This window comes from Anopheles ziemanni, chromosome 3 (assembly GCF_943734765.1).
Source record: "Anopheles ziemanni chromosome 3, idAnoZiCoDA_A2_x.2, whole genome shotgun sequence".
Classification (NCBI taxonomy): Eukaryota; Metazoa; Arthropoda; class Insecta; order Diptera; family Culicidae; genus Anopheles; species Anopheles ziemanni.
Genome location: NC_080706.1, coordinates 91,439,588 through 91,464,849, shown reverse-complemented (window position 1 = coordinate 91,464,849; position 25,262 = coordinate 91,439,588). Strand labels below are relative to the sequence as shown.

Here is a 25,262-nt window from a genome sequence, read left to right as displayed (position 1 = left end):
TGAGTGAGTGACAAAAAGGAGAGTACGGTTGCCGAACACGAACCGGGAAACTTTTCCCATTCCGTCACCGAGCCGAACCGAACCAACCCATTAGCCTTGTTCCTGTTAGCTAACTAGTCGTTAACGTTTCGTCCCTCTTTTCACCCCCCCAACCCCAGAGGGGAAGGTTGTATCACGAAGGACACAACATCGACAACGAACGACGATGCACTGCAGCAGCCCACCGATTGCAGCACAAGCACGGTGTGCCATAAAATATCATCAAAGTTTAAGCCAAACCCCGCAGGGTTGTCCTCAAAGGAGAGTTCCCTTCGAGGTGGTCCATTTATCGCGCGCTGATTACTATTCGGAACGGGACAATCTAGGACTTGTGGTATGTGGAACGCAAACAGAAATGGGAAATGTTGTGCAAAATGGAACATAATGTCAGTGTTGTCACCGAAAGCGGGACATCCAATTCCTTCCGAGCCCTTTATGTTTACTGCGAAATTTTGAAGGACAACTTATTTGATAATAATCCCCGTGGATCCACGCACAAGCTGCTGCTAATCCTCGTCACATGATGGACAGCTTCATACCCAACACAATCTCCAAAGCTTGCTAGGATGAGTTTGAGACACAAACCCGGTGAAGTTAGACCTGAACGAAAGTTGAAGCTCGGAGTAAAATAGCTTCTGGGAAAACGCACCCTCCATGTTTGCGGAGTTGAAGGGCAAAGTTTTCAATCTGATGCTAATACTATTAAATTAGAGTACTAGCATGAGGGGATATTGTCCTTATGTGAAGAGTGTGTATCAACAGCGCAAGGGCGTGGAGAATGATGGCGCACATAACAATGCTAATTAAATTTACCCCTAATCAGCCCTAGACGTCGAATGCTTAGGGCACGAACCAGACAGAAACACATCATCGGTATTCGGTTGTTTTATCTACCGACCGATGTGGAAAATTTTTGCCATCAAGAGAAATACTTTAAATTTACGCCAACCGATGAACCAAGTGGAGAACTTTCTCACCATGACTCAAGTTAAATCTCGCAAAATAAACCGATACGAATTACTCACGGAGCCAAACTCGCGAGGCCAGCATAAAAGATGGCACGCAACACGGCGACCAGTCTGATGGGCGCTTCCGTTCTCTCAACATTTTCTTCGAAGGTTAGCGAGGAAAAAGAACCTGAAACGCAGCCTCCAAACGACGTGAATCAGCTTCAGATTCATCCTCGAGGAAGTCGCGGTTCCCAGATCCACCAGGTCTTCCTACGGTTTCCTGTCCCAATTGGAACGCTTGGGCTTTCCGGTTCGGTTTGCGTGTTTGTTTTTTACTTCCTTCACTCCCTGCTCTCTCTCTCTCTTGAAAAAGCCCAATCAAATTCCAGACAAGCTTACCGCGCGCGTTCGTTCCGCCAAAGATTCTGGCAGGATTCTCCAGCCCCCAACCCCCTTGTGCTCCCGTGGTGAGGTTTTGTTTATCCTTTTAAATTGAGAATGACGACATCGGCAGACAGGCCGTTGCCCTTTGACGGTAGCGAAAGCAAACAGACGGAACAAGGACAAAAGTGGCGTGCGTGAGTGGTTGGGCACTGGGAAATGGTAATGGAATGTGCGCTAGAGAGAAGGAGAGAAAGAGATAGAGAGTCCACCTTCTTGTAAGGATACCTTTTGGAAGTATTTTCGGGTTCCCATCCTGTATGGGAAAATGAGAGGGAATATTTTTTACCAACGCACGAACCACTTTGCGTGAATCCGCGCAACAACTATGACTTTGATCGAACCAAAGAAAACCAAAAATGCTCTAAGCCCCTCGGAAATAACATTTTGGGCAACTCAAACAAGTCGGAAATGCTGGGTAGAAAACGGTGGATTCTAAGAAATTCTAAGTTGGCATGTTTTAACAGGTAAACTTTAGCTACAAACCAGGTATGCCCTTCATGAGGACTGGAAAAATTTAAATGTATTAGATTTTAACCGTTTTTTAATGAATGCTTTAAGTTATTTCAAATAGGGTTTATCCAAATATTTTCCTCAGTGTTAGCAACAGAAATTAATGTGAACCGGAGCAGACGAAACACGAACATGAAGCCATTATAGTTCTAAAGTTTGTGCAATGTCTCTTAGTTTTGACGCTTTTATTTTCACCTATATTATCAACATTTTCATTGAAATTATGTTTTACCATTTTGTTTTAGTTCTTAGTAAAACGTGAATAAACTAATCTTTATTCTAATTCTAAATTTCTATAATTTTTTGTTTTCTGTAAAGTACCTTAGCTTAACCCTTTCTGGACCATAAGCTATTCAAGACTTAAATTGGCAATACAACACAATATTTTGACTGGGGTTTAAAACAAGAGAATATCACCAGAAAATGTAAAAAAAATAAAAAAAAAGTTTAAAAGTAAATAAACGACGAGTATAGTTATGATATCGGAATTTCTTTTATTTGCTTTCCAATAAAAATTACAATAAAAAAATTAAAAATTCTCAAAAAAGATCTTAACCATTTCTGTAAATAAATTATAAATTTATCAAGTCTAATAAACTTTCCAAATATTGTTGGTTGATGTTTCGTTTCAAAAGAATCGTTTTGATAATAGTTGAACAAACAGTAACGAGTTTTATAGATCGGAAAAAATATTTCCCTTGGTCGGGAAAGGGCTAAAAAAAATTAGCTACAAATCTCAAGGTACTCTACATTTGAATCCGGTTATCATGGTTGTAGGAATTTAAAATAGTATAAAAAAGTTTTGCATGATAATTTACATCACATAACACCAATAAACAACAAGACCACCAAGAGGTCCTCTTGAAAAAGAAAATTCATTCATGCTTCTAGTTGGTTTTTCGTCTAATCTAGATCCGCTATCTCCCAGCTCCGACCGCAAACGCACTAGTAGTATGATTCAGTTAGGCATACAAAAATATACCCTCACGCAGAACTCGTGCCCGTGCACAGTAATAACAAACAGTCCCCGACGAGGAATCGACCGAAATCGCAAAACGGAGCAAACGCCAGGAAAACTACCCCCTTGCCAGACGTATCAGGAAGAAGATTTGCGGAAATCAACCGTAATCAAGTGCGAGCGCCAAAGGGGTGTGTGTGTGGGGGTGGGTTGTGTGACGGAGAAAGGGGCGTAAAAAATATCGCCCAGCGTCGTTGTCGTCTGGCCAAATTGGTCCAATGAACCGGCGACCTCTAGTCAAGGACGTCCTGACGGAGCAGAAGAGCGCGTACGGGCGTACGTCGTTAGCACAGTCGTCGCTACAGCAAGCCAGACTAGGCTCTACGTCCTTAGCAATAAGAGCAATGGCAGCGACTTGGATTTCCTCCCCACCCGCCACCGCACCTGGGATGGGCGGCTTTTTCTTCTCAAATCGCCTCCCTTTACGGCAGTGAGGGAAAAGTGAACACGGAGCTTTGAAAGCTTACGGTGATTTGCTTCAAGAAGAAGAAAATAAGGAGTACACAACAAATAAACACACACACAACATTTACCTGAAAAAGATGGCTCCCCTTCAACCGGAGCCGGAAAAGCTTCACCATGAAAATGAAAGCTCTCCGTGAGAGTGAGTTCCCTTGCAAGACCTCGGGGAAGCTCCAGCTCACTTCGGCCCCGAGTGAGAGAATGGGTTCCGTCTGCAAGGATCGGTTGTTGTGACGGGAAAGCGACCTCGCGAGCTCCGAGTAAAACTCGAGAGATGCCAGAACCAGTTCGTCCTTGCAAACAAGTCTGTGTTTGTGTGTGTGTTTGTGTACACGACCCCAAAAATGACGTAAGAAGGAGGGGACTGGCTTTCGAAACTTTTCTCAACCATTCTCTCACCAGCAAACACGGCCAGCATCCCCGCGTCGTGTCCTCGTGGAGGAAGGTAAAGAGTCGCACGTGAGATTTTCACTTACTCTCATTGACTTTCCTCACCTTTCGACCGTCCCCCCTCCTGTGAAGCGTTGCTTTCATCATTACATCGGAACGGGCACCGACGGTCTGGTTTATCTCGCCCAATGCAAGGGGTCAAGGACGTTTGAATAACAGACAATGCAGACGGCATGAGTGCTCAGCTTCCGAAACCGATCCTAAGCATTGGATTTTACTTCTTTTTTCCCCCAGACGAGTTTGATTTACGTTCAAAGGTCCCAGGTATATGCGGGAAAATTATGGACTAAACACTGATTTTGACAAATTTATATCACTAGCAACTAAATCAAAAACGTAAGATTTGGAGAATTACAAATTGCATTTTTTTATTTGTTGCATTAAAAGATTTTACACTATTCATCAATGTTATTTTATCTTTGTGTTACATCTCTTCTATTACTTTCTCATTACATTTCTTTTAATTTCTTACATACAAAACCCATTTTGTCAAAGTTCGATTGACTTCGAAAACCTCCTCCAACATCCTTAGATACATTTGAAAAATAACCAAAAAAGGTTGGAATAGAATCACAATACCCGTTCGAATAGATCCAAGCATGCGAAGGAGACAAACATCCTTGACATGACCGGAACGGCATCTCATCATCCATTTTCGGTTGGCCCAGCAATGAAGAAGGATTTCGTATTGTGTCCCACCGGTTATCATAACAAAGGATCACTGAATTTTCACACCACGCTCGGCGTCCGCTCGTCGTGAAAATCGCACGCCCACCGAGGCGATTACCGAGCCCAGCACCAATCGAGCAGCAAACGTAAGGAGAGCTATTTATCATCTGCCGGTGTTCCTTTTTTTCCCCCTCGTTCCGGCATCCAGCCGTCGCTCGTAAGATCTATCTCGATGCGTTAGGGCGTTTGGTGGGAGGGAAAAACTTTACGTAATAGATTGGGCATCTGGAAATCCAAAGGAGGAAACAGACCACCGGAAGCTGAGAAGTGCGATGCTTCGGAGTGTCTTCGTTCGGTAGCATCGACGAAACTTGGGACCGAACATTGGATAACTAAGTGCTTCACAAGATTGGGAGAAGTTTTATTTTTTATCCTTGGAAAGGGAACCGAATCGTAGCTACGATATATCTTTTGATTTTTTATTGATAAAATAAAGAATTTGGGTATAGACACAACTGGAAACAAAATTGTTTTAAAACATTCATAAAAGATCAAGAAACATATATTAATGATTAAAAGAAGATCACACAAAACAACAACAACTAAAAGTTTATTAGATAACTACTCCTTTCTCAGTGTAGCAACTGATTCTGTAATAATTTAAAAACAAACTTGAAATCAAACATCACATCGGTGATTCACACCCAAGAAAGGAAGCATTTAACTCCAAGTCAAGTAAAAAGAAATATTTCCAAGAAAAGTTCCGATCACGAACGAAAAGAAACTGCAACTCCGTGGAAGAAGAAGAGACCTTGAGATGGAGAACGACCAATGTGCCCTGACCTACCACAACGCTCGGGGTTCGCGCAGTATTTAGCATTCATATTGTTTATCGTTTCGCTTATCCGTCCGCTGGATTCTTTTCTTTCTTTTCCGACCACGAAACGCTGGATTATTCTTCTTTTTGCACGCTTGCATGGCGCTGGCTCGTTACGGTCCATTCGGTCCGTATCGTCATTCCTGCATCGATTTCGTGTAGAGAATTATGTATTCTCCGTACCAGCGTACACCACACGTAACGGAAAGGAAATTCATTCACCTCGGTGCAGGGTAAAAAAAACGGCTCCGGTGGAAAACGATCGGCAACTGCGAACCTTAAACTAGGTAAAGTTGTCACAAATGTTCAAAGACTATATAATCTCGTTATGTACTTGATGGAACTTTCTTGCTGGATTCCAAATAAGGGCAAGGAAACCAATTTTGACTTCCATCTTGTCCCGCAAAACCTGTCGTAGATGATTTTTGAAGTGGAAAAGGTCCAACCACCAGGCGACTCCATCGCTCACGAAAACACTACCATTTGTTGTCGTTCTCCTAAAACAGGTGTCGGTATGCATTTCCAAAAAAAGGCCAGATGATTGAAAGGAAACTGTAAGCCCAGGCCGAATACCTTAAACGATGATTCAATGTTTTCAAAGTAGTTCCTTTTTGAATGGAGTATCAACTTTCTAAATAATAAAGTTACACAAAAAAGTGACAAAAGATAAAATATTTGAAAGTTCATCGTTATTCATTTTTAAACGTTTTAAACAATCCAACTTATTTCCATTGAATTTTGATATAACAACATATAACAGGAACATGTTCAACAATTTTAATCTCCCTGATTTGGAAAGAACACAAAGCTGACATCGTGAAGAAATCCGATAAAAGTTGAGATGAGTTGTTTGTATGAAGCACTAAAATTTTCCGTTCTATTAAGTCGATCGCAATGGACGAAGGCAACCAGATACACACAACCTTCTATACCATTCTTTTCCTATCGTTCTCCAGAAAATATAAGAAAATGCGCCCTTTACCCGCCCTAAATGGGACCTAATATGACTTAAACTTTGTAGATCGAGGACTTGATCTCAAAAGCAACAAATGCTTTTTATTTTCCCTAATCACGTCGTACACATTGCTGGGAAACATAACTTTCTAATAGCATGAACAAGAATGAAGGTGGAAAAAGGAAATATTTCGAAAGGTTAACTCCGTATCGGAGATGACGGATCGCCGGAAAGTGTTTCCTTTTTGTTTTATTAAATTAAGTTTAGTATAGGAAAGATTGCTACATCGATGCCGCTAAAGTTATTAAAGCAACCCAGCGAAACTTTCAAAGATGGTTCTTTGGACTTTGTTTCGGTTGACTAAATTTCACATAACCTTAGGGTAAACAAATCCTGAAGTTGCCGGTCGGTAACGACCTTCCAAGGCAGGTGGCCAGTAGCCTCGGCCCAAAACCCCGTATATTCAATGATCCCGGTACCAACATGAACTTTCTCAGCAGGCGTTGGCCTAGGTCAGGGCGCATACCTTCGCACAGTTCAGGGCGTGGTGATGCAATCACCTCCGTCGACTGCCAAAGCCCAAATCATCTTCACACACACACTCTTGGTTCCTTCTCTCTGTCCCTCTCTAGGTACGGAAAAATGCGCCGAAACCAATGAACTGGATGACGCCAAGGACAACGATCCACAGAACTACGACCGGAGGTTTTCCGGGAACGTTCGTGTACGCTCGTAACGCTAGGAAACGGAAAGAAGTGTTTGCGTACCGTGGTTCTGTGCAAAAGTTCCGATGATGTAACAGGAAGACCGGGTGGGAGAACATTTTTGGGTGGAAAGGAACCACCATGTTGGAAGGTCTATTTATAATACAACGATTACAGTAAGCGACGTTTTATTTCGTGTTTCCATGACATCCGACGTCAGTAGGCTGCACTAATAAGCCATGTTTGAAAGAAAACGTCTTCCTGATATCAAAGCCATACAAGGGTGAGGCCTTTTTAGCCGAGTACTGAAATGGAAAGTGATTTTTTCGCGTTGCAACTGCGCGTTTTAAATAATGCACGGGTTGCAACCCATACATGCACGCCACTGCAGTGGCCACGAAAAGGACTATGTTTCGGTGGGAGGAAGTTCTCCAAATGTTCGCTTTTTGCACTGCACTTGCATTGGTGTGCATCGGCATGCCGTACATGCCCGTGAGTCCGCAACATCCCGATCGTGGCGTTGGTGGTGTGCGTCAGTCGGCAGGAAAAGGTCGTCGAAATCGATGCGATGTTCGGACGGAAGGATTCAAGTTCATTGCCTTTCCGGGATGAAAATAGAAAATTGGAAAGTGCATTCACTGGCAACCTCCCCCTGGCCAGCGTTGGGGGGGCAGTAGGTGTTCAAGGGAAAGCGGAGCCAAAACGCACGGGATGGAGAAAATGCGCCGGCGCGCGCGACTGCCCCATACAGAGACGGGGTTGCCTCCTACCCGCCGATTGTGAAACGAATACCATGCCAAAGTCGATGCAGTACATGAAAATGCACACCTCCGACGGCTGCTTTGAGGGGCTCGAAATGACGCATAAGCTTGGGCTGAGAATAAAAAAAAAACAGTAACTCTGTTCAATTTAAATCTCCCCCTTTCAGGATGAGATTACATTCAGGAGGCGTTACGATGGTTACAACCGGTTACTACCGGCTTGGCTGATGATAACGCGGCGTGGCAAACCAATTAATACTATCAAGGTGTTATCTAATCGATCTATTGCGGTCCATTACTGTCCCCACTAAGCCCCTTCGCTTTACCTATCTGACAGTAGATGGACGCAGGGAATGGCGGGGGCATTGACCGTAACCACCGCCACTGGGCGAGGAGCTTTGTTTACATCATTATCGAATTATTGGTTATCGCTTATCGCGCCCGTCCCTTCCGCCAGAAAACGCAACGATGCAATGCCCCCACCAGCGGCATTTGTTTACAATCACCACAAACGCATCACGGCGCGTACGGCGAGGGTTGGTTTTCCTGTTCTTCTGTTTCCTCTTTTCCACCGCTAAAAATAGAACCACATCGACAGCGACCCCGAATCAAAAACTGGTGGTCGTCGGAACACACTTTCAAGCGGAAAAAACACGCACCGCGTCACGGAAGAAAATGAGTAGTTTTTCTTTTCTTTTTCCCAGGAAATATGTTCCACGCTTTGTTTATTAGGATTGTCTTCGATTCTGGAGCAATAAACATAAAAGTTACAGTCATCCGTTCGATGCTACACATCTTGTTTAGGGCTGTAAATTTGGTTGGATAATACCAAACCCCGCAGTAGGGGGAAAACAGATCACCTAGTATGGAGAAAGGGAGGGAAGGAGAATCTTACCTTTTACGCCGTTTCGCCCTGGTTGCTTTTATCGCAAACCTTTCACAGATGCATCTCCATCGGGGCAGTTTTCCGCGAAGTGTCTCGGGATCATCGCCATGGAAACCCAACTGAAACTTTTTCTGCGTACTTTTCACTCGGTTCAGGTTTATCACACCGCTTGCTTGTTCTGCTTGCGCGACGCGTTGTCTTCTCCCCGAATGGCCGACGAAAACACAAACAACGGATTCAAAGCGGATGTACTGGAATACCACCGTCGTCGTGAGGGCAAAAACAAACTACGCACGAAACCCTCCCGTGAAAAAGGGCCACCCGAAAGCTTCCAGGTGGTAAGAAATTTGCTTACATTCAAGCGGACATTGAAATCACTTGTAATCTTACACGGCAAGCATACACAAACATTCACCTTTATTTTTGTCACACGCACTGCACAAAACAATTACACGATGGACACTTTTTCACGTCCCCCTTTCACATGACACTGTGAACACTACGGAAATGGGACAGATTACGATAGAATTGTTTTTTCCATATCGCGTAACACCATTCCATTCAGTTAAGCACTTGCAAAGGGTTTTGCCGTCGCTGGACGGGAAATGGTAGGACAATTTATTTATGGTCTGCGGTTGGTGCAGAAGAGGCGACCGATTTGATACTGGTTTTGACGTTTGGTTTGTTGTTGTCCGACCATCGGGACTCGGAAGATTCGAAGATTCAATCCCTAGAGGGATTCTAAAGATTCGAAGCCCATTTGACGGATTCTAAAGATTTGATTCGATTAGGATTCGAATCAGATTTAATTTGTTTGGGACTTGATTTGATTCGATTCTGACTTGATCCTAATCTATTTAAATCGACTCACAATGATCAGCCGAATTAGTCACCTAACGAGTCGAGATAATGTAATTGATTTCAGTTTACTCGTATCGAACGCTGGATAGAACGGATTATTGGACATAGATTGAGTTTTTGGCGTGCTTTCCAAGTAAGGCTCAAAAACTACAACATTTACTAAATACATTACAAGCACAGGATTACCACAGGATACCATTGTACTCCTTTGAAAAACAACGAATTTCCAGACAGATAGCCGGGAAGTCTTGACTCACCGGCATTACGAGTGTGATACCGATGCACGTCAGACCCAACCACTTTCCTCCCCCCAAATACGTTGGTACCAGGTCTTTCAAAATTTTGTACACAAAAACTACAGTTTGGAACAATCCGCTGCTTGGACTGTTCCGACTGTTTCTTGGATTGGGATTCGGATTTGGGGATTCGGTTTACCCACCACTAGAATAAAGCTGCAGCGCGCCAACAAGCTTCAAAAACCTTGGTCACAGCTTTAAATAATGACTTAAATAGCCGAATTGTTAATAACTTTAAAGTGCCTCAACCAATTTTCAGCAACAGACAAATGAATGGTCTTTTGTAGGCAAACAACTTGATACGACAAATATTCTACCTCGATTCATAGTTTATGAAATAAACATTTGAATGGGATTGAGATACAGATACCTTGATTGGTATTTTCTGCTGAAATAATAAATTGTACATTGTAAAAACTCGTGAGGGTTTATATATAACGTCCCTTTTTTATTAATTGCGTTTAGAACATTTCTACTCAGAGAGAAACGAGATTACATGGCATGTGTTTTAGTAAACTTAAACTTGGTATTATCCTAAATTCCTTAGTTCGATATAAGGCACAGTTATATTATCGCATTCAATTTACTACGTTTGTTCGAGTTAGGTTTTCTTTTGGTGTAATGCTATTCCTACCGCTGCGTTCCTTGTACGCTAAAGTTCGTTCCGTCGGTTTTTCGCTTCCAGATCGTGCTCGTTCTGTCCGATGCCGGATTCTGCTAGCAAAACCGGTGCATTTGGTAGCTGCTCCTTATCGCCCTTCTTCGGCTCACCCGGCGCTGCATCGCGCGTATCATTGTTCACAACCGTCGAGGACCCGCCCTTACCCGAACCGACGGCGGGCAACGTGCCATCGATGCGTGCGGAATCCTCCGTATCAGAAATGTAGCCCTCATCGCCGGTGTAGTGCGTTGGGTAGAGCAGCAACGGTGCGGCACTCCAGGCGTTCAGTGTACGACCATGGAAATGTCCGGCCCAGCTTTCGTTCGGGTGATTGCCAAACATGATCGGTATGTATTCGTCCACTGGCAGTAGCTTCTGGAGTGGGTTTTCGCGGAGTAATTTCTTTGCTCCCTCCAATGTAATGACGTATCCGAGCGTCCAGTACGAGTAGCCCGCCTTGACGAGGTACTCCGAACCATCGATCCACTTTTCTTCCTCTTCCTGCAGCCGTTTGCGTCCGAAATAGATCAAATCCCAGCCGCCAATGCGCCGCGCATCGCTCAACACACCGTAAGCACGCCGGCGGAAGAACGGTTCGAAGCGGATATCGTCCTCCAGAACGAGCACCTCCTGCTGGTTCAATCTTACCATTCTTTCCCAGATATAGTAGTGGCTGAGAAAACATCCAATCTCTCCCATCGTCATTGGGCTGAAAAAATAGCATCATCATTCACTTGTTCTATAATCATAAAGACCCCAATACGCACCGTTTGTGGAAGGGGTCAGCATAACCGGGCAGAAAACGAATGCCCAAATCATGAACCTTCTTATCATCCAATTGCTTGCCGTCGACCGCTGGAAAATGTTCCACATCTAAACCGAGTAGGTCAAAATGTTTCAACATTTTTGTTCGTCTTTCCTCCCGCCGGTTTAGGTTTATCATGTAGATATTGGAGAGTGATAGTTTGTCCCTTCGAAATTAAAAAAAAAAGTTATTAACGAATAAGCTCATATTTACCTCGCAAGCGCATACTTGGGAACACTCGGGACAAATCTTCTTAAGTCCTCCTTCAGTTTCACCTCGCCATACTCGATCACTATATAGCTTAGCACATTGGTCAATTGCTCCACATCCTTGCCCGGAACCGTCTCGCCAGCCTCCAACGGTACCATGATGTATCCGTGCAGCAGAGTATTGGATACGTACATCGGCAGGCCCGAGTAGTTGGCCGACATGGCAAAGATGATGATATCATCGACCGGGCCATCGTACCGACCAGCCGGAAGGTTCTTCTTCTCGAACGTAAGCTGACGGGTTTGAGCTACATTGAGGTGCACCAGCACAGCGCTGTGTACCATCGGGACGGCCCACTGACCGACCTGGTCATAATTGAGGATCTTCTTGTAGTCGTCCGTACGCTGGTAGTAGTAGTCTGGTGACATACCGCACCAAAAGTTAGAATACAGTGCATCCGAGACGAGCATCGGTGCAACGACCGGTAGGTTCAGGCCAACCAGATGCCGTAGGGTTTCGCGGTGAGTCAGAAAAACATCTGCGTCCAGAAACTAAAAACATAAAAGATGGTTGTTTGAATACCCTCATTGCACTGCTACAATGAATGCATCAGCGGTGAGAACCCAAGAGAGCAGTACACCCCATCGACTGCACATAACTTACGAAAATAAAATCTGCCCACATGTTTCGGGCCGTCTGCAAGGCTTCCTGCTTCAATCGAATCACATCTGTGAAGCGCTCCTCGTTCCAGTGCGTGTTGGTTTTCTCACTCGCTCTCCGTTGCGGTTCGTTGCGGTACTTAAAATCTACACTATGATACAGGGCAGTTGTGCGCTTCAGCCATGCTTTGGTAATTTCTACGCTGCGATCTTCGTTATGATCAGATCGTATCCTGCAGATGAGGAGCAGCGCAACGGATAAGTGATAATAGGAGACTAGCAAAGAAACTGCACCACTTACCACAGCGATACGCGGTCCTTGGGATAGTCTAATTCTTCCAAGTACGAGAAAAAGTACGGCAACGTGTGTTCCTTATTACGCACCAAAACTGCAACCATCACCGTGGGCAGTTGAAGCGTTGGTTCAACATGATCTCCAGCGACGACCAGCGACAACGACACGAGCGCGGACAAAACAATTGAACACACCGGAAGCACGACACCGCACCGGAAGGAACACATCGTGGCAACAGATTGAAGCGAAATAGATCTAGCGAGTCTTGTGCACCACAATCGCAGCAGCCCGTTTTCGTGAACTCATATCAGCTTTCGTTTAGAACGTTAAGCTACGTCAGCTTGAGCGTAAACACCACGAACACTGAAACGTAGGAGCAAAGCAATGAACCCCAAACCAACCACCCGCCAGCAGCAGCGCAATCTATGTAATGAAAACGTCAAACGTTGCGACTTCTTCATGCTGGACGTTGTTTTATGTTTTTGCTTCTGTTTCTTTCATTTGAAAGAGGCCCATACATTTCTTTCGCCTCTTCCGCCTTCCTTCTTACATCTTGAGACGATTTGTTTATGTTTTGCTTCCGAACACATACCGATACGCTCTTTATCATTGCCACATGGATTAGTTTGATAACCCTTAAAGTCATGTTTTTTAATGATAATTGTTATTTTTTATTAAACTATCATGAGAATAGTGTAATGATAATTAAAGGAAATATCACACGCTTAATTTATTTCTCACTAGGACATTCACAAATCATAATTTATCTACAGACATCTCTTAAAAGCTAGACTCCTTTTTGGTTAATGTTACATCTAGAACCTATCAATTCCATTACTAGGAAATTAAGAAGTATTATTCAATTGATTCGATTACAGTACGTCGTTTTTTGCAGGGGAAGTAAATACTTGAGCAACCGGAACGCTCCTCCGGATTAGAACTGTGGTAGACAAACCTTCTCGGCAAACAGTTCCGATATGACCGTGATCCATAGGGCTAGTACGAACATTATATACGAGATTCCAACCTGATGTGACTGTGGTAGATGGTACGGTTGGCCACCGATTTCGTCGACGTGAAACCCGAGGGGAAATATGACTGCCGCCAGACAAAACAACACCACTGAAGAGAGTATGAGGAAAAACCATTCACCTTAGAACCAGACAGTAAGATAGCGATAACAGAGAATGGTTATACCTACTTGCAGTAAAGCCAACCCACCGGGCGTACGGGATAACATTGCGATCCCAATTGCTCGATGCTAGGAGTATGATGGTTGTGGTGATACAGATGCATCCCACGAAGATGCATATTAACGCAATCAGCCATTCCGGTTGTAGCTCAGGGGTGAAGCAGACTTGTGGCCTATTATATAGCGTCATACAGGTCCACATCAAGCCTAACCGTGTTTCCCCTAGAATAAAAAAGCACAGTTCTCTGTTGAAACAGTTCATTTTCTTCGCAAGAACCTTCTTCGTACCTCCTACACTGGTAACAATCCAATCAGGCATAGCTAGACTCACAATGGCGCATACGTCCGCAGCCATAAACAACGCCGCACTGATTGTGGTTAACTTATCCATTGTCAGCAACGGCGTAAGATATACAATTTGACTGCAAATGTTCACAAATTAAGAAAACATATCTTTTCGCCTCACATCTGTAGCTGGTGGAACTTAGCAGCATTCAAATGTGTTTATGTTTGGAAAAATGGTTTGACAAATATTCCACGAGACGTCAATTGTGCAATGGAGATCAGAATGCTACGGTTGTAGGGTTTTGCAGCCCATGAAATTTGGTGCTTAAAATTAGCACTTTTCCTAAGATGCAACATTGCTGTTATTTTGTATTATTTTGTGTTTGTTCAACAATTACATAACAGCAAAAAGTTTTTTTTCCATTTGATATTAATCTTTTTATAGTTAAAGGTTGTTTTACGATTCTAAGATAAAATTCACCAAATGTTAATAATTTTTATGGACCATGCACGATTCAACTATTCTTGGCGTAAACAAATCGAAGTCATAATATCCATCGGAATTCTCTACTTCTTTGTCATCGTCGGTCAACCACGGGCGAATGGTTATAGTTTACGTTGTCTGTGCCCGGAATAAATCCTTTTTGGGATTTAGTGCGTTTGCGGTGGCACTAAAATGGCCTATTGGCTAACCGTGCGGGTGCTTTTACGATATTTTTGAATTAAGGTAGATAGTGCCGGTTTGCAAACGATTTTATTTTTGACTCGACCCGGGAAACTATCGTGTTATCGATCGGCTGGTACACCACCATTCGCCAACCATGAGCGATCAAGATGACCCACTGTCGGCGGCATGTCAGCAGCAGCAGCAGCAGCAACAGCAGCAACAGTTGCCGGTACAAACAACACCCCGCAGTTCACTCGGGTCCGGAGCGCTCTCTTATAGCAACTCCTCCATCTCACCCTCGACTAGTTCGAGCAGCTCGCAAGGGTCTGCCAAGTCAGCCGTCAGTGAATGCCTTGGAGCATGGCTCAATTACTTGCAAATCATGAACAATCTCTGTGCGGCCGGATACCGACTGGCGCAAACCATCGCTGCTCTCGAGCCGTGGGCGTACTTCGACCAACCATCCGGAACCGGCGGTCAAGCTGGGACAGGGTCGACTACGGGTGTGAATGTGTCCGGCGCTGCTGGGACCGGTGGGCCGCAGGCACAGCCACCGCCCCAATCGCAGCAGATTCCGCAGTTACCTTTCGTCACCTCACAGATTCCGTCGCATATGGCATTTCAATTCATCACGGCCTGGGATGAGCTTGCGCGGGCTTCCGTTATGGCGACCAGCACGGTTAAATCGCACATCGTTAGTGTGCTTCAGGATTTTAAAACGCAACCTCTAGCCACGGTTGAGCAGGAAAGTGAACTGTTACATATCAAGGAATACAACCAACTCATCCTGCAGGATAACGCACAAACGATGATCAACCTACAGCATCAGTTCTGCGTAGCGTCATGCGATGCTTTCGCTCAGCTTATGTGCTGCTACCAGTGCCAAACGCAGGTTGGCTTTCCACACGATCCCGATTGCCCAATGATGCAGCATCCGATGTCGGCCGCGGCAACAATTGCTCGGACTGGCGGTGGCGGTGGAGGCGTCGAGCAACGTTCGCAAACTCCCTCGCCTCACTTTGGGCTTAAAATGCAGGAAAACGCTCGGCTTTATGACCGTACTGGTTCCATTTCAACGCAAGGGTCCTCCTCTGATCACGGCACGACGGCGTACGAACAAACCCGCGGTCCATCGCCGCACGACATCCGCGGTCCAAGCCCGATCCAGGGTTACCTCGACAACATCCGAGGACCCTTGCCCAACCCGGGCCATCTGTCCGGCATGAAGGCACCGTTCTATCGTGGTTCACGCTCACCGCTCAATTTTCCACTCTTCACACTGAATGGTCAGCGCCGTTGGTCGGAAGCGGCCGCCGGGGAAGTCAACTCCGAGGCGGCTCTCGATCCCGAAAGTCAAATGCGCCGCTGGTCGATGCCGTGGGAAGCGAAGGCGGATAAAACCACGGTACACTGGAACCAAACGCGACTGATGCCGATCTCGAAGCTCGCCGTACCGGCCACTTCCGCCGGATCGGGGCCGGCGGCCAAATCGTCCCTGGGCGATCGAAGCCAAAGCACAACACCCGACTCGACCTGGCACTCGTCGATCACTAGCCAGGATGGGCTGGTGGAAGCGATACAGCTGCTCTCCTGCCGACCAATCCATCGACTGCAACCGATGATGATGATGCCACCGCCAAACATAGGCCCACCGTTCGTCGAAGAACCTTCGGGGGTGGTATGTCTCGATGTAGAAACCATTTTCTCCAATTTTAATTAATTTTTTTAACATTCCCATTTTCCTCTAGCAGCAGCAAGAATCTCAACCGCATAGCATGGCAAACCAGACGGGACTGTACGGCATCTGGACGCAACAGAACCCACCGAGTACCATTCTGCGGCAATCGACTGCCACGATACAGGACCGGATGGGACCGACGCCACTCATGAACTACATTCGCGAGCAGGACTCGTCGATCGACGAGAGTCCCCCGAATAACTGAATATCCCTACTACTAATCATCGTGACGTAGACATCATTCATTATTCATCATGTAATCAATGTACCCCCGCCGTACAAGTACCAAAGCATCATACAACTTCATACCAAAACTCATAGGCGATATTTGAACGAATTTTGTACGTAGAATCGATATGCGGTAGCAATATACTAACCGACTCATCCGACTAAGGCTGGTGTCATTGCTTTACCGCACGATCTTTTGACAGACGAAAATGTATGGGATTTGACAGCTGCAAGGTTCGCACGATTTCTTCGCACGACAAAATCAAAATCATTTGATTTTATCGGATGGACGCATCCGATTTTATCTGTCAACAAAGTTGGACTTTATAAACTCGGAGTTGTGGCTTTCATCTAAGAAAAATAATAAAATTCATTTAATTGCCTTAGAAATTGAAAAATTACAGAAAAATTGGCGGACCTGTCGTCCGACAAAACATCGTACGACAAAGCACTGACACCAGCCTAATCTCAGATCAAAGTAGCCTTCATGTAATGTCAACTAGTTTACACGTTTAGTTTCGTGATTTGTCGCGTTTGCATATTGAATGTACGTAGACAGAAACAAAACAAAACATTATTTAGATGTTGTTCGTTCGAGCTCAGATTCGATTACGAATTGGCTTTAGTCGCAAATGTATCGCAATCTCGTGTAGGTGTTCTCCGCGTAACGATATTAAGTTCAAAAATATTTAAATGTTAGTAGTGTATTCAGTGCTAGGTGCTAAACTTAATTTTAGGAAGGACACGATCACGTTCCCATCGTCCCATTTTTCGGAAGCTTTACCTTCACACGTCATCCAAAAGAGCGAATATTATTTATTGACTATTATGTTATTCAACAAACAGTTTAAAAGAAAAACACATTTCCACACGAAATCGTAAGGGTTTTATACGGCAGGTTTATTATGATTTTAGCGATAGACAAATTTAAGTGTACTCTTTCATCCTTTTGAAAAACTGATCGGTAGCAAATACTAAATAAATTTGGCTGTCTATAAAGAAATGAAAAACTGTTTCCGTTTGATAAAATTCAAATTCTGAATTCATTAGAGAAAATTCTAACTTTGATAAAAGTGATTTCAAACATACGGCTTGAGACGTAATAACTCTAAAATTCTTATCTTAATTCATTCGCATCCACTCATATGGGCTCAGTTGCTTACGTCTACTTACGTAGGCACGGGAAGGGTGGCTAGTTCAACTTTCAGCTTATCATACATGTCCTTATAGTCCGCATGCTCCCTGATCAGCATCGCTACCGTGCCGCGCTTCACTCCCATGGCCGAACCCAGATCCTTGCGGCTCGGCGTGTAGCAGTAGGGAATGTTCTTTTCTTCGCAAACGGCTGGCAGGTGGCACATGATTTCGACTGGCGTCACATCTCCAGCGAAAACAACGATTCTATATAACGGATGAAGGTTAGAAAAAAAATCATGAGTGATTTTATTCGTGGTCAATTTTGCACGTGCGATGCTTACCCGGTTTCTCCTTTGCGCAGACGAACCTGAACATCCTTCAGTCCATTACGTAGGAAGGTCTTTTGTTTCGAGGCTGGAATTCCAAATGCACCGTACCATGAGTTATTAGTTGCCATTTTTCACCACGTTACCGCGTGTTGCTTCTTACCTTTCTCGATGAGCTTGTGGATCTTTTTGGTCAGCTTCTTTGATGCCATCGGATGGGCGATAGCGCTTGCGTTTCGCAGCTTTTCCTCATAGTCGTCCTCGTCTTTCAATACCGACTCATTGGCCGACACTTCACTTGCGTCGGCTTTTTCGATTTTAATCTTACCCATGCTTTCTGTGTCGATTTATTCTTCACAAAACTATCTCTGTATCTATGGTCCGCTGAGACGCCTTGCACGTGTTTGGTAAACCGGGTGTCGATTTATTCTTCACAAAACTATCTCTGTATCTATGGTCCGCTGAGACGCCTTGCACGTGTTTGGTAAACCGGGTTTGGTTTTTGGTTGACCAGCAATTTGACAGATCGCTGTTGTGGACTTGACTGTCATGTTGGTAGCATTGTGTGATGATCAAGATGATTACATACTAAACATTCAGTGTGTAATCATCTTGGTTGTTGTAGGGATCGAAACGTCAAAATTAGTGATGGAGAAACTGAATCTCTACTGGGAATCGAATCTTTTGATTCAAATCCATTCTGAGATCCGGATCTTCGAATCCGAATCCCAATCCGTCATATGATTCGTGCTTACCAAACTTACCTATTTTTCATATTATTTGTTAAAGTTACAATTAGACAAACAATGGTTGAATTGATCCACAGGCTAAATCGATTCTGTGAATGGTCTCCAGGACCATCAGGATCGTTATCGCTCCTAGGGGGAGTTCCTCATTTCAGCATTTCACCCACCACTATGCGCCAATAGTACCTTCCTGCAAGGCAATTTCGAGCAATCGTCCTAAAAACGTCCTAAAATGAAACAAACATCGAGCAGTTTTGTATGGGAAGTAGGACAAAGTAGCACGACTGCTCGAAACGCCCTGCATTTGTTTCACCCCCATACAAAAAAGCAGGACGTTTGTTCCTCGCGTAGGACGTTTTTAAGACGATGTTTTGAGCTGCCTAGCGGGCTTGTCCCACCCCATGGAAAGATCTATTAAGGGGTCTTCTTCTTCTTTTTCTTCTTTCGGTATGCGAGTCGGGGTATATTCTCCTACGCTAAGTTGAACAATTTGTTCCCTTACTCGGGGTCCACACTACAGCGCGACGTCCCGTCACGAAACGCGACGTCGCCTGACAGGCGGCCGAACTCCATACAAAAAAAAAATGTCGCACAAATCGCGCTAGTGTAGAAACAGCGAAAAACGCGACGTCGCGCTAGCTCTTGTCAAATGTCAATTCGAAACGAAAACAAACCGACATCTGGACAAAACGTAAACAAACCGAAACACAAACGCGAAAAAAACGATTAATATTCTCCCCGAAACATCGGATTTTTCGTTGTACTACTTATTTCTAGCCTTCACAAATGTAATTCAGTTATGAAACTCCGTTTTAATTGATATTTTTACCAAAGTTTTTTGGGGTGCCGAAACGTAAACAAACTGCACTCAACAAGTAGGAGATGACGGAGAAATATATACCTCCTACGGTGGGGCAAAATATCGTCGATGGTTGTTTTAGGTGGTTTTCTCAGTGAATTTCAAATGTAGAAGCGACAAACTCACTCAGGGTGCATAAAATACGTAGCTAAACAAATATCATGCATTACTACCTCAAAATTCAACAAAAAATTTTAGCCGAGTTTGCGCCCCAATGTGATACATATTTCCACATAGGGGAAGGTGGGGCAAGACGCGCCGGTGGGGCAAGATGCCCCGGCCTGTTTTACGCTGAATTAAGCCATTTTAAAATAATTTAAGTAATAGAATATGTTCATCAACGTATCTACTACAGCCTATGTAAATTTCACTGCACGAAATAACCATTTCAAAAAGAAAACGAGAAAAAACCAAATTGACTCTAAATGATCTAATATTTTGTCACTTTTATGTAAGGTAAGGCATGCTTTGATATTATATTTTTTAAACACCGAGGCCTTCTTTTACTACCTGATAATGGTATTTAACGAATACCGAAGAGAAACTGTTTTAAAATTCTCAAAATTTTGAATAAATTACATAAAACGGACGATCCTCAGAGTGGGGCAAGATGCGCCGGCCTAGGTGGGGCAAGACGTCCTAGCATTCCAAATGTAAACAATGGGGCAGGACGCACCAGTAAAACAAGAGCAAGTCGCACGGTGCCTCCATTATCAACGCATTGTTGATTTAAATAAGTCTTATATTAAACATGCCATGTGAGTTTCATAAGAAACGAATAGTTTTTAGTTCTTCATATGAAATTTGTGTTAATTTTTTATGATGTTCAACTGTGTTTTCAAACCACAGATCATCTAGATTACAAAACGTCAAATTTTGACTCTGTCAGAAGTGCTACCTGCAAGGTTGATGTAATTGTAAAGGTTGTACTAAGGCGGTTTGTATAAAAGGCAAAAAACAGATCCGTGAAAATATTTAATAATTGTTCGGAATTCAGCAACGAATTTATACCCAAACTGTCTTTTGAATGGTGCACCACAAAATTCAATCCAATGTGGGTTACATGGGCTCAGTATCGGACTGTTTACTAGTGCCTCTGCATAGACTAACCTTTCAACAAGCAACCTTGGTCCATCTCCTGTCTGTTTTGGGCCATCTTGCCCCATGTTTACGTAGTGGCGCGTCCTGCCCCACCGGCTGGGCCATCTTGCCCCACTATTGTCAACGGAGCAAAAATTGAAAGGCCCTTGGAAAATCTTATTTAATATGAAATTGATTAGTTTGATATAGTGTTTGATATTTTTCATACATAAACAAGATGTTTATTTATCTAACTATGAAAATTAGAGACTTTTTAATGAAAGGAATGGAAGAAAATAATGTTTTTCGCTTAAGGGGCGCGTCCTGCCCCACCTTACCTTACTCCCCTACCTCTGTCGCGCTTGGCTTGCGCGATTGTTCTGCCGAAACTGGGCTACTTTTGAAACGGGACGTCGCGCTGCAGTGTGGACCCCGAGTCAGGCGACGTCGCGCTGTAGTGTGGACCCCGAGTATGGAGTTCAGCTCCTGTCAGGCGACGTCGCGCTCAAGGTGTATAAATATAGAAGGTGACTTTATGTCGCTTTGGAAGGGGTGCCATATTTGAGAAGAGTTATGTCAAAAGCCCAATCCTTTTCCGATACCCCCCCTCAAAACCCATCCCAACCAACCTTTTTGACAGCGTCCGTCATACCGTCCGCCTTCCGAACGCTGATGACGGAAGGAAGCTCTTTCTATGGAGGCATCCACGGTGGTTCGGCATGTCATGGCGGCGAGATATGTCAAAAAAATGTGTGTGTAAGTGACGAAAAAAAATGCACTACACCACATACGTGGCGTTGTGTTGTGAGTTTCAGATTTTCTATCCTTTGCATTGTGTGTACAGAAGTGGGACACAGAAGTGTTTATGTACAACTTCTCTTTCACGAAGTAGAATCTTTTTATATGTTTGACGAGGCTGCTGCTGACGAGAAGTTGAACCTTGGACCTGAAAGATAAAGAAAAGTAAGTACTACCATTAGACTAACAGTGCTGTTAAGATGTGAGGTGTTAATCGTGCTATATATATTTACAGGATTGTGCAAGATACATATTGTGCGAAAGCCTCGGGCAGTGAAACAAGTGAACAGGCGTGATCAGTGTCGTGTTCAGTTGCAGCTTCAACAATCTTGCAGGACCATCCGCGGGCATCCACATCAGCTGCAGCGGATGCATGTGCCCGGCGAATGGATTCCATTGCTCTTGTGGACTCAGCAAGTGCCGTGCAGAATTCACCGTTCAGTTGCATCAGTTGCAGCGGGTGCGACTTTCGGATGGATCCCATTGCTATCCGTCGAAGATCGTTTACGTCTGCCTGGTGCTGTTTGGACATCGTGCCATCGTGGACAAATTTAAGTAAATGTATGTATTTTGTAGATAGTTTTCAGATATATTTTATATGAGAGTAATTATATATTTATGATAATTAGTAATAAACAAATATGTGATATCTGGACTGAATAAAGCCACAATAAATTTACCAGAGGAAATGCTCGTTGCACTAGTAAGCTTACCTTAAGAAATGTATGAACAGCTCAAAATGAAATCCGAAAAGAACACATAATTAATCTAATCGAGAACAGGGTACGTATTTCTCTTTTATTTACAACACATACTTAATATATTAAAGTATAAATATATTCACAACTGAAACTGTTAAATTAAAGTATGATGTAAAGGAATGACCGATGCATTCTTTTAATTTTCTAAATTATTTCAATTATTTATTTAACTTAACAGCACGAATAAGACGATCAAAAGTCCAACAATCACGTACAGTATTGACCAAACTGAAAGATTTAAAAACATTGCTTCAGAGCTTTCACTGCAGCTCCTTTACGATTCAGTTGTTTAACCGTTTCACAACCTGACTCGTGCGTGGTTCCACCTTCAGCTCTAGTACGTCGAGCTTTGCCAGATTGTCTCCGATCAACAGGGTTATCTTTTGTTCAATCGGGTCCAGCTCGGTCGCGGTCAATACGGTCGCTTCGGTTATGTTACTTCGCCCAGGTTCATCAACAAGGCATCAGGTCGGACAATGATATTAACCGTATCGCTTGCCGATAGTCCTTGCCCATCGTAGACCGTCAGCTTGAAAACGTACCTTCCCGTGACAATGTCCGTTAACTGAAACCAAGCAACGAGGAATAATATATTAATACGCCCTACAACAAAAGGCAACAAGGATCGTACTATAAGCACTAGCTTTTGGTCACTTCCATCGATGACCGCGCCGGTTGCCAAACTTACCGGTTCCCGTGTCCAGAAGTAGTACTTATCATATAGATACTTATCATATAGATTATCTTAACGCACGAGTACTTATCATATAGATTATCTTAAATGAAATGAAACGTTCTATTTAAGCATACAGAAAACTATCGAAACAGATCAACAGGCACTTTATCTGCGTCACCATACAAATGTATTCACGTTCGTATCGCATATCGTACTACTAATTTATACTTACTAGAAGATTCATAAATGTTGCTAAGTCGGTTCATACTTTTAGCATGCCGCTTGCACAGGCTTCCCGTACGTCGATGCTGGTTGAAAAAAATTCTACGAGATGTTATTGAACAATTTGGACACTTAATATTTTTCTAGCTCACAAAATTAGACTGGTCTGTTTTGTTTCGATAGAAAGAAAATTGGTGTTAACCAACACAATCTCACAATCATTCGTTTGACATTCTCACCGTCCGGCATACCGATCGTCAGTTCTTCTGAACGAGGGCAGTGTGAAAAGGAAAGGTTGTGATTCAGTCGCGGTGAACTCACTCTTGGACACCATGTTGTTCCGGACGCTGTCAAAAAGGTTGGTTGGGATATGAATACCCCAGAAGTGTTATGTCAAGTCATGAAATGTCATTTTACACTGGACGACTTCACCTTCTAATTTATACACCTTGGTAGTTACCGCCATCGAATCCTCGTTCTCGGGGTCCACACTACAGCGCGACGTCGCGTCACAAAACGCGACGTCGCCTGACAGGCGGCCGAACTCTATACAAAAAAAATGTCGCACAAATCGCGCTAGTGTAGAAACAGCGAAAAACGCGACGTCGCGCTAGCTCTTGTCAAATGTCAATTCGAAACTAAAACTAGCCGACAGCTGGACAAAACGTAAACAAACCGAAACACAAACGCAAACAAAACGAGCAATATTCTCCACGAAACATCGGATTTTTCGTTGTACTACTTATTTCTAGCCTTCACAAATGTAATTCAGTTATGAAACTCCGTTTTAATTGATATTTTTACCAAAGTTTTTTCGAGTGCCGAAACGTAAACAAACTGCACTCAACAAGTAGGAGATGACGGAGAAATATATACCTCCTACGGTGGAGCAAAATATCGTCGATGGTTGTTTTAGGTGGTTTTCTCAGTGAATTTCCAATGTAGAAGCGCCAAACTCACTCAGGGTGCATAAAATACGTAGTTAAACAAATATCATGCATTACTACCTCAAAATTCAACAAAAAATTTTAGCCGAGTTTGCGCCCCAATGGGATACATATTTCCACATACTCCCCTACCTCTGTCGCGCTTGGCTTGCGCGATTGTTCTGCCGAAACTGGGCTACTTTTGAAACGCGACGTCGCGCTGCAGTGTGGACCCCGAGGTTCAAATGAATGTCTTGTGAATGTCATTTGAATTTTTCGTATGCAATGTAAATCACTTTTTTCGATAGTCAAATTTAATTTCGTAGCGTCAAACAACCGTAACATATAAAAATAACTTATAAAAACGGTGAAGTTTCTGTTCACGCCACGTCGGTCACGTCGGTCCATCAGTGTCGGTCCGCCAGTGTCGGTCCGCCAGTGTCGGTCCGCCAGTGTCGGTCCGCCAGTGTCGGTCCGCCAGTGTCAGTCCGCCAGTGTCAGTCCGCCAGTGTGCTTAATTTTCATGAACTCTCTTCATTTCTTTCTGTCCACTTCATTTCGTTTTAACGTGTTAATCACAATACACATATTCTTTAATTTCAAAAAGAAAACCTTAGCACTAGCGCTGGAAACGCACAAAGAATGAGACCAAAACAATCGTATGACAGGTTTTACTGAATGTTGGATGGTGGATATTCGTATGCTAACTTGATCATTTGAATCCCTGAAAAATTAGTGTCATAGGATTTCACCAAGAAAATGTCGTCGTATCAAATGACATTTTTTGACGTGACGGTCAAGTGAATGAACGAAATTTGAATGTAGAGCTTCAAGCAGAATGAATGTCAGCAATTGAATGTCATTGAACATCACCGTTTTCAACACTGGTTAGGACACAAAAACTCGTGGTCCGCTTGATTGACTCAAACAGCACGAGATGTGCGGCAGCTAGGATTTGTCTGAGCTCCAGCTCAGCGTCACCACGCGGTCGTGCAGTAACCTTACTTTCCGCTAACTATTTTCAGAAAACCCCGTGCACTGCTATCAATCCGCTCTGATGCACCGCCGAACTGGAACTGATTTAAGGAGTCACATGTACAAATCGGTTC

The 25,262-nt window shown here is 43.8% G+C and overlaps 5 protein-coding genes across 7 annotated transcripts; 1 reads left to right on the top strand and 4 right to left on the bottom strand.

The window, feature by feature from the left end:
- Window positions 1-10,318: 10,318 nt before the first annotated feature.
- Window positions 10,319-12,913, bottom strand: LOC131286735 (glycosyltransferase 25 family member). 2 transcript variants are annotated; one of them, XM_058315731.1, is made up of 6 exons: window positions 12,519-12,913; window positions 12,222-12,450; window positions 11,577-12,109; window positions 11,311-11,514; window positions 10,732-11,252; window positions 10,319-10,659 (listed from the first exon to the last, which is right to left on the bottom strand). In XM_058315731.1, exons 1-6 carry the CDS (start codon window positions 12,737-12,739, stop codon window positions 10,535-10,537), a joined length of 1,833 nt encoding a protein of 610 aa, XP_058171714.1. In that variant the 5' UTR covers window positions 12,740-12,913; the 3' UTR covers window positions 10,319-10,534. The 2 variants fall into 2 exon arrangements, with proteins under 2 accessions (XP_058171714.1, XP_058171713.1); XM_058315730.1 differs by having other exon boundaries at window positions 10,319-11,252.
- A 310-nt stretch (window positions 12,914-13,223) lies between these two features.
- On the bottom strand, window positions 13,224-14,198 carry LOC131287691 (uncharacterized protein C16orf52 homolog A). Its single transcript, XM_058316768.1, has 3 exons — window positions 13,993-14,198; window positions 13,714-13,926; window positions 13,224-13,634 (listed from the first exon to the last, which is right to left on the bottom strand). Exons 1-3 carry the CDS (start codon window positions 14,093-14,095, stop codon window positions 13,447-13,449), a joined length of 504 nt encoding a protein of 167 aa, XP_058172751.1. The 5' UTR covers window positions 14,096-14,198; the 3' UTR covers window positions 13,224-13,446.
- Window positions 14,199-14,589: 391 nt separating this feature from the next.
- On the top strand, window positions 14,590-16,769 carry LOC131289434 (uncharacterized). Of its 2 annotated transcripts, none has more exons than XM_058318692.1 (2): window positions 14,590-16,334; window positions 16,408-16,769. In XM_058318692.1, the coding sequence occupies exons 1-2, from the start codon at window positions 14,811-14,813 to the stop codon at window positions 16,597-16,599; spliced, it is 1,716 nt and encodes a 571-aa protein (XP_058174675.1). In that variant the 5' UTR covers window positions 14,590-14,810; the 3' UTR covers window positions 16,600-16,769. The 2 variants fall into 2 exon arrangements, with proteins under 2 accessions (XP_058174675.1, XP_058174674.1); XM_058318691.1 differs by having other exon boundaries at window positions 16,405-16,769.
- Window positions 16,770-17,501: 732 nt separating this feature from the next.
- On the bottom strand, window positions 17,502-18,505 carry LOC131289436 (H/ACA ribonucleoprotein complex subunit 2-like protein). Its single transcript, XM_058318693.1, has 3 exons — window positions 18,249-18,505; window positions 18,101-18,173; window positions 17,502-18,023 (listed from the first exon to the last, which is right to left on the bottom strand). The coding sequence occupies exons 1-3, from the start codon at window positions 18,415-18,417 to the stop codon at window positions 17,792-17,794; spliced, it is 474 nt and encodes a 157-aa protein (XP_058174676.1). The 5' UTR covers window positions 18,418-18,505; the 3' UTR covers window positions 17,502-17,791.
- Window positions 18,506-22,613: 4,108 nt separating this feature from the next.
- LOC131285817 (dyslexia-associated protein KIAA0319-like) lies at window positions 22,614-23,561 on the bottom strand. Its single transcript, XM_058314670.1, has 4 exons — window positions 23,549-23,561; window positions 23,467-23,493; window positions 22,961-23,073; window positions 22,614-22,894 (listed from the first exon to the last, which is right to left on the bottom strand). Exons 1-4 carry the CDS (start codon window positions 23,559-23,561, stop codon window positions 22,760-22,762), a joined length of 288 nt encoding a protein of 95 aa, XP_058170653.1. The 3' UTR covers window positions 22,614-22,759.
- Window positions 23,562-25,262: the final 1,701 nt, after the last annotated feature.

Coding starts and splice junctions, on each gene's coding strand:
- LOC131285817 (XM_058314670.1), bottom strand. Junction 23,074..23,466: donor GACGATCGGTATGCCGGACG/GTGAGAATGTCA, acceptor TCGTGCGTTAAG/ATAATCTATATGATAAGTAT. Junction 22,895..22,960: donor ACCAAAAGCTAGTGCTTATA/GTACGATCCTTG, acceptor GCTTGGTTTCAG/TTAACGGACATTGTCACGGG.
- LOC131289436 (XM_058318693.1), bottom strand. CDS start 18,417: ATGGGTAAGATTAAAATCGAAAAAGCCGACGCAAGTGAAGTGTCGGCC. Junction 18,174..18,248: donor CCACAAGCTCATCGAGAAAG/GTAAGAAGCAAC, acceptor TTGGAATTCCAG/CCTCGAAACAAAAGACCTTC. Junction 18,024..18,100: donor CTGCGCAAAGGAGAAACCGG/GTAAGCATCGCA, acceptor TCCGTTATATAG/AATCGTTGTTTTCGCTGGAG.
- LOC131287691 (XM_058316768.1), bottom strand. CDS start 14,095: ATGGATAAGTTAACCACAATCAGTGCGGCGTTGTTTATGGCTGCGGAC. Junction 13,927..13,992: donor GATTGTTACCAGTGTAGGAG/GTACGAAGAAGG, acceptor TTTTTATTCTAG/GGGAAACACGGTTAGGCTTG. Junction 13,635..13,713: donor GTGGGTTGGCTTTACTGCAA/GTAGGTATAACC, acceptor TACTCTCTTCAG/TGGTGTTGTTTTGTCTGGCG.
- LOC131286735 (XM_058315730.1), bottom strand. CDS start 12,739: ATGTGTTCCTTCCGGTGCGGTGTCGTGCTTCCGGTGTGTTCAATTGTT. Junction 12,110..12,221: donor TGTGGGCAGATTTTATTTTC/GTAAGTTATGTG, acceptor TTATGTTTTTAG/TTTCTGGACGCAGATGTTTT. Junction 11,253..11,310: donor GCTGACCCCTTCCACAAACG/GTGCGTATTGGG, acceptor CTATTTTTTCAG/CCCAATGACGATGGGAGAGA.
- LOC131289434 (XM_058318691.1), top strand. CDS start 14,811: ATGAGCGATCAAGATGACCCACTGTCGGCGGCATGTCAGCAGCAGCAG. Junction 16,335..16,404: donor TCGAAGAACCTTCGGGGGTG/GTATGTCTCGAT, acceptor ATTTTCCTCTAG/CAGCAGCAAGAATCTCAACC.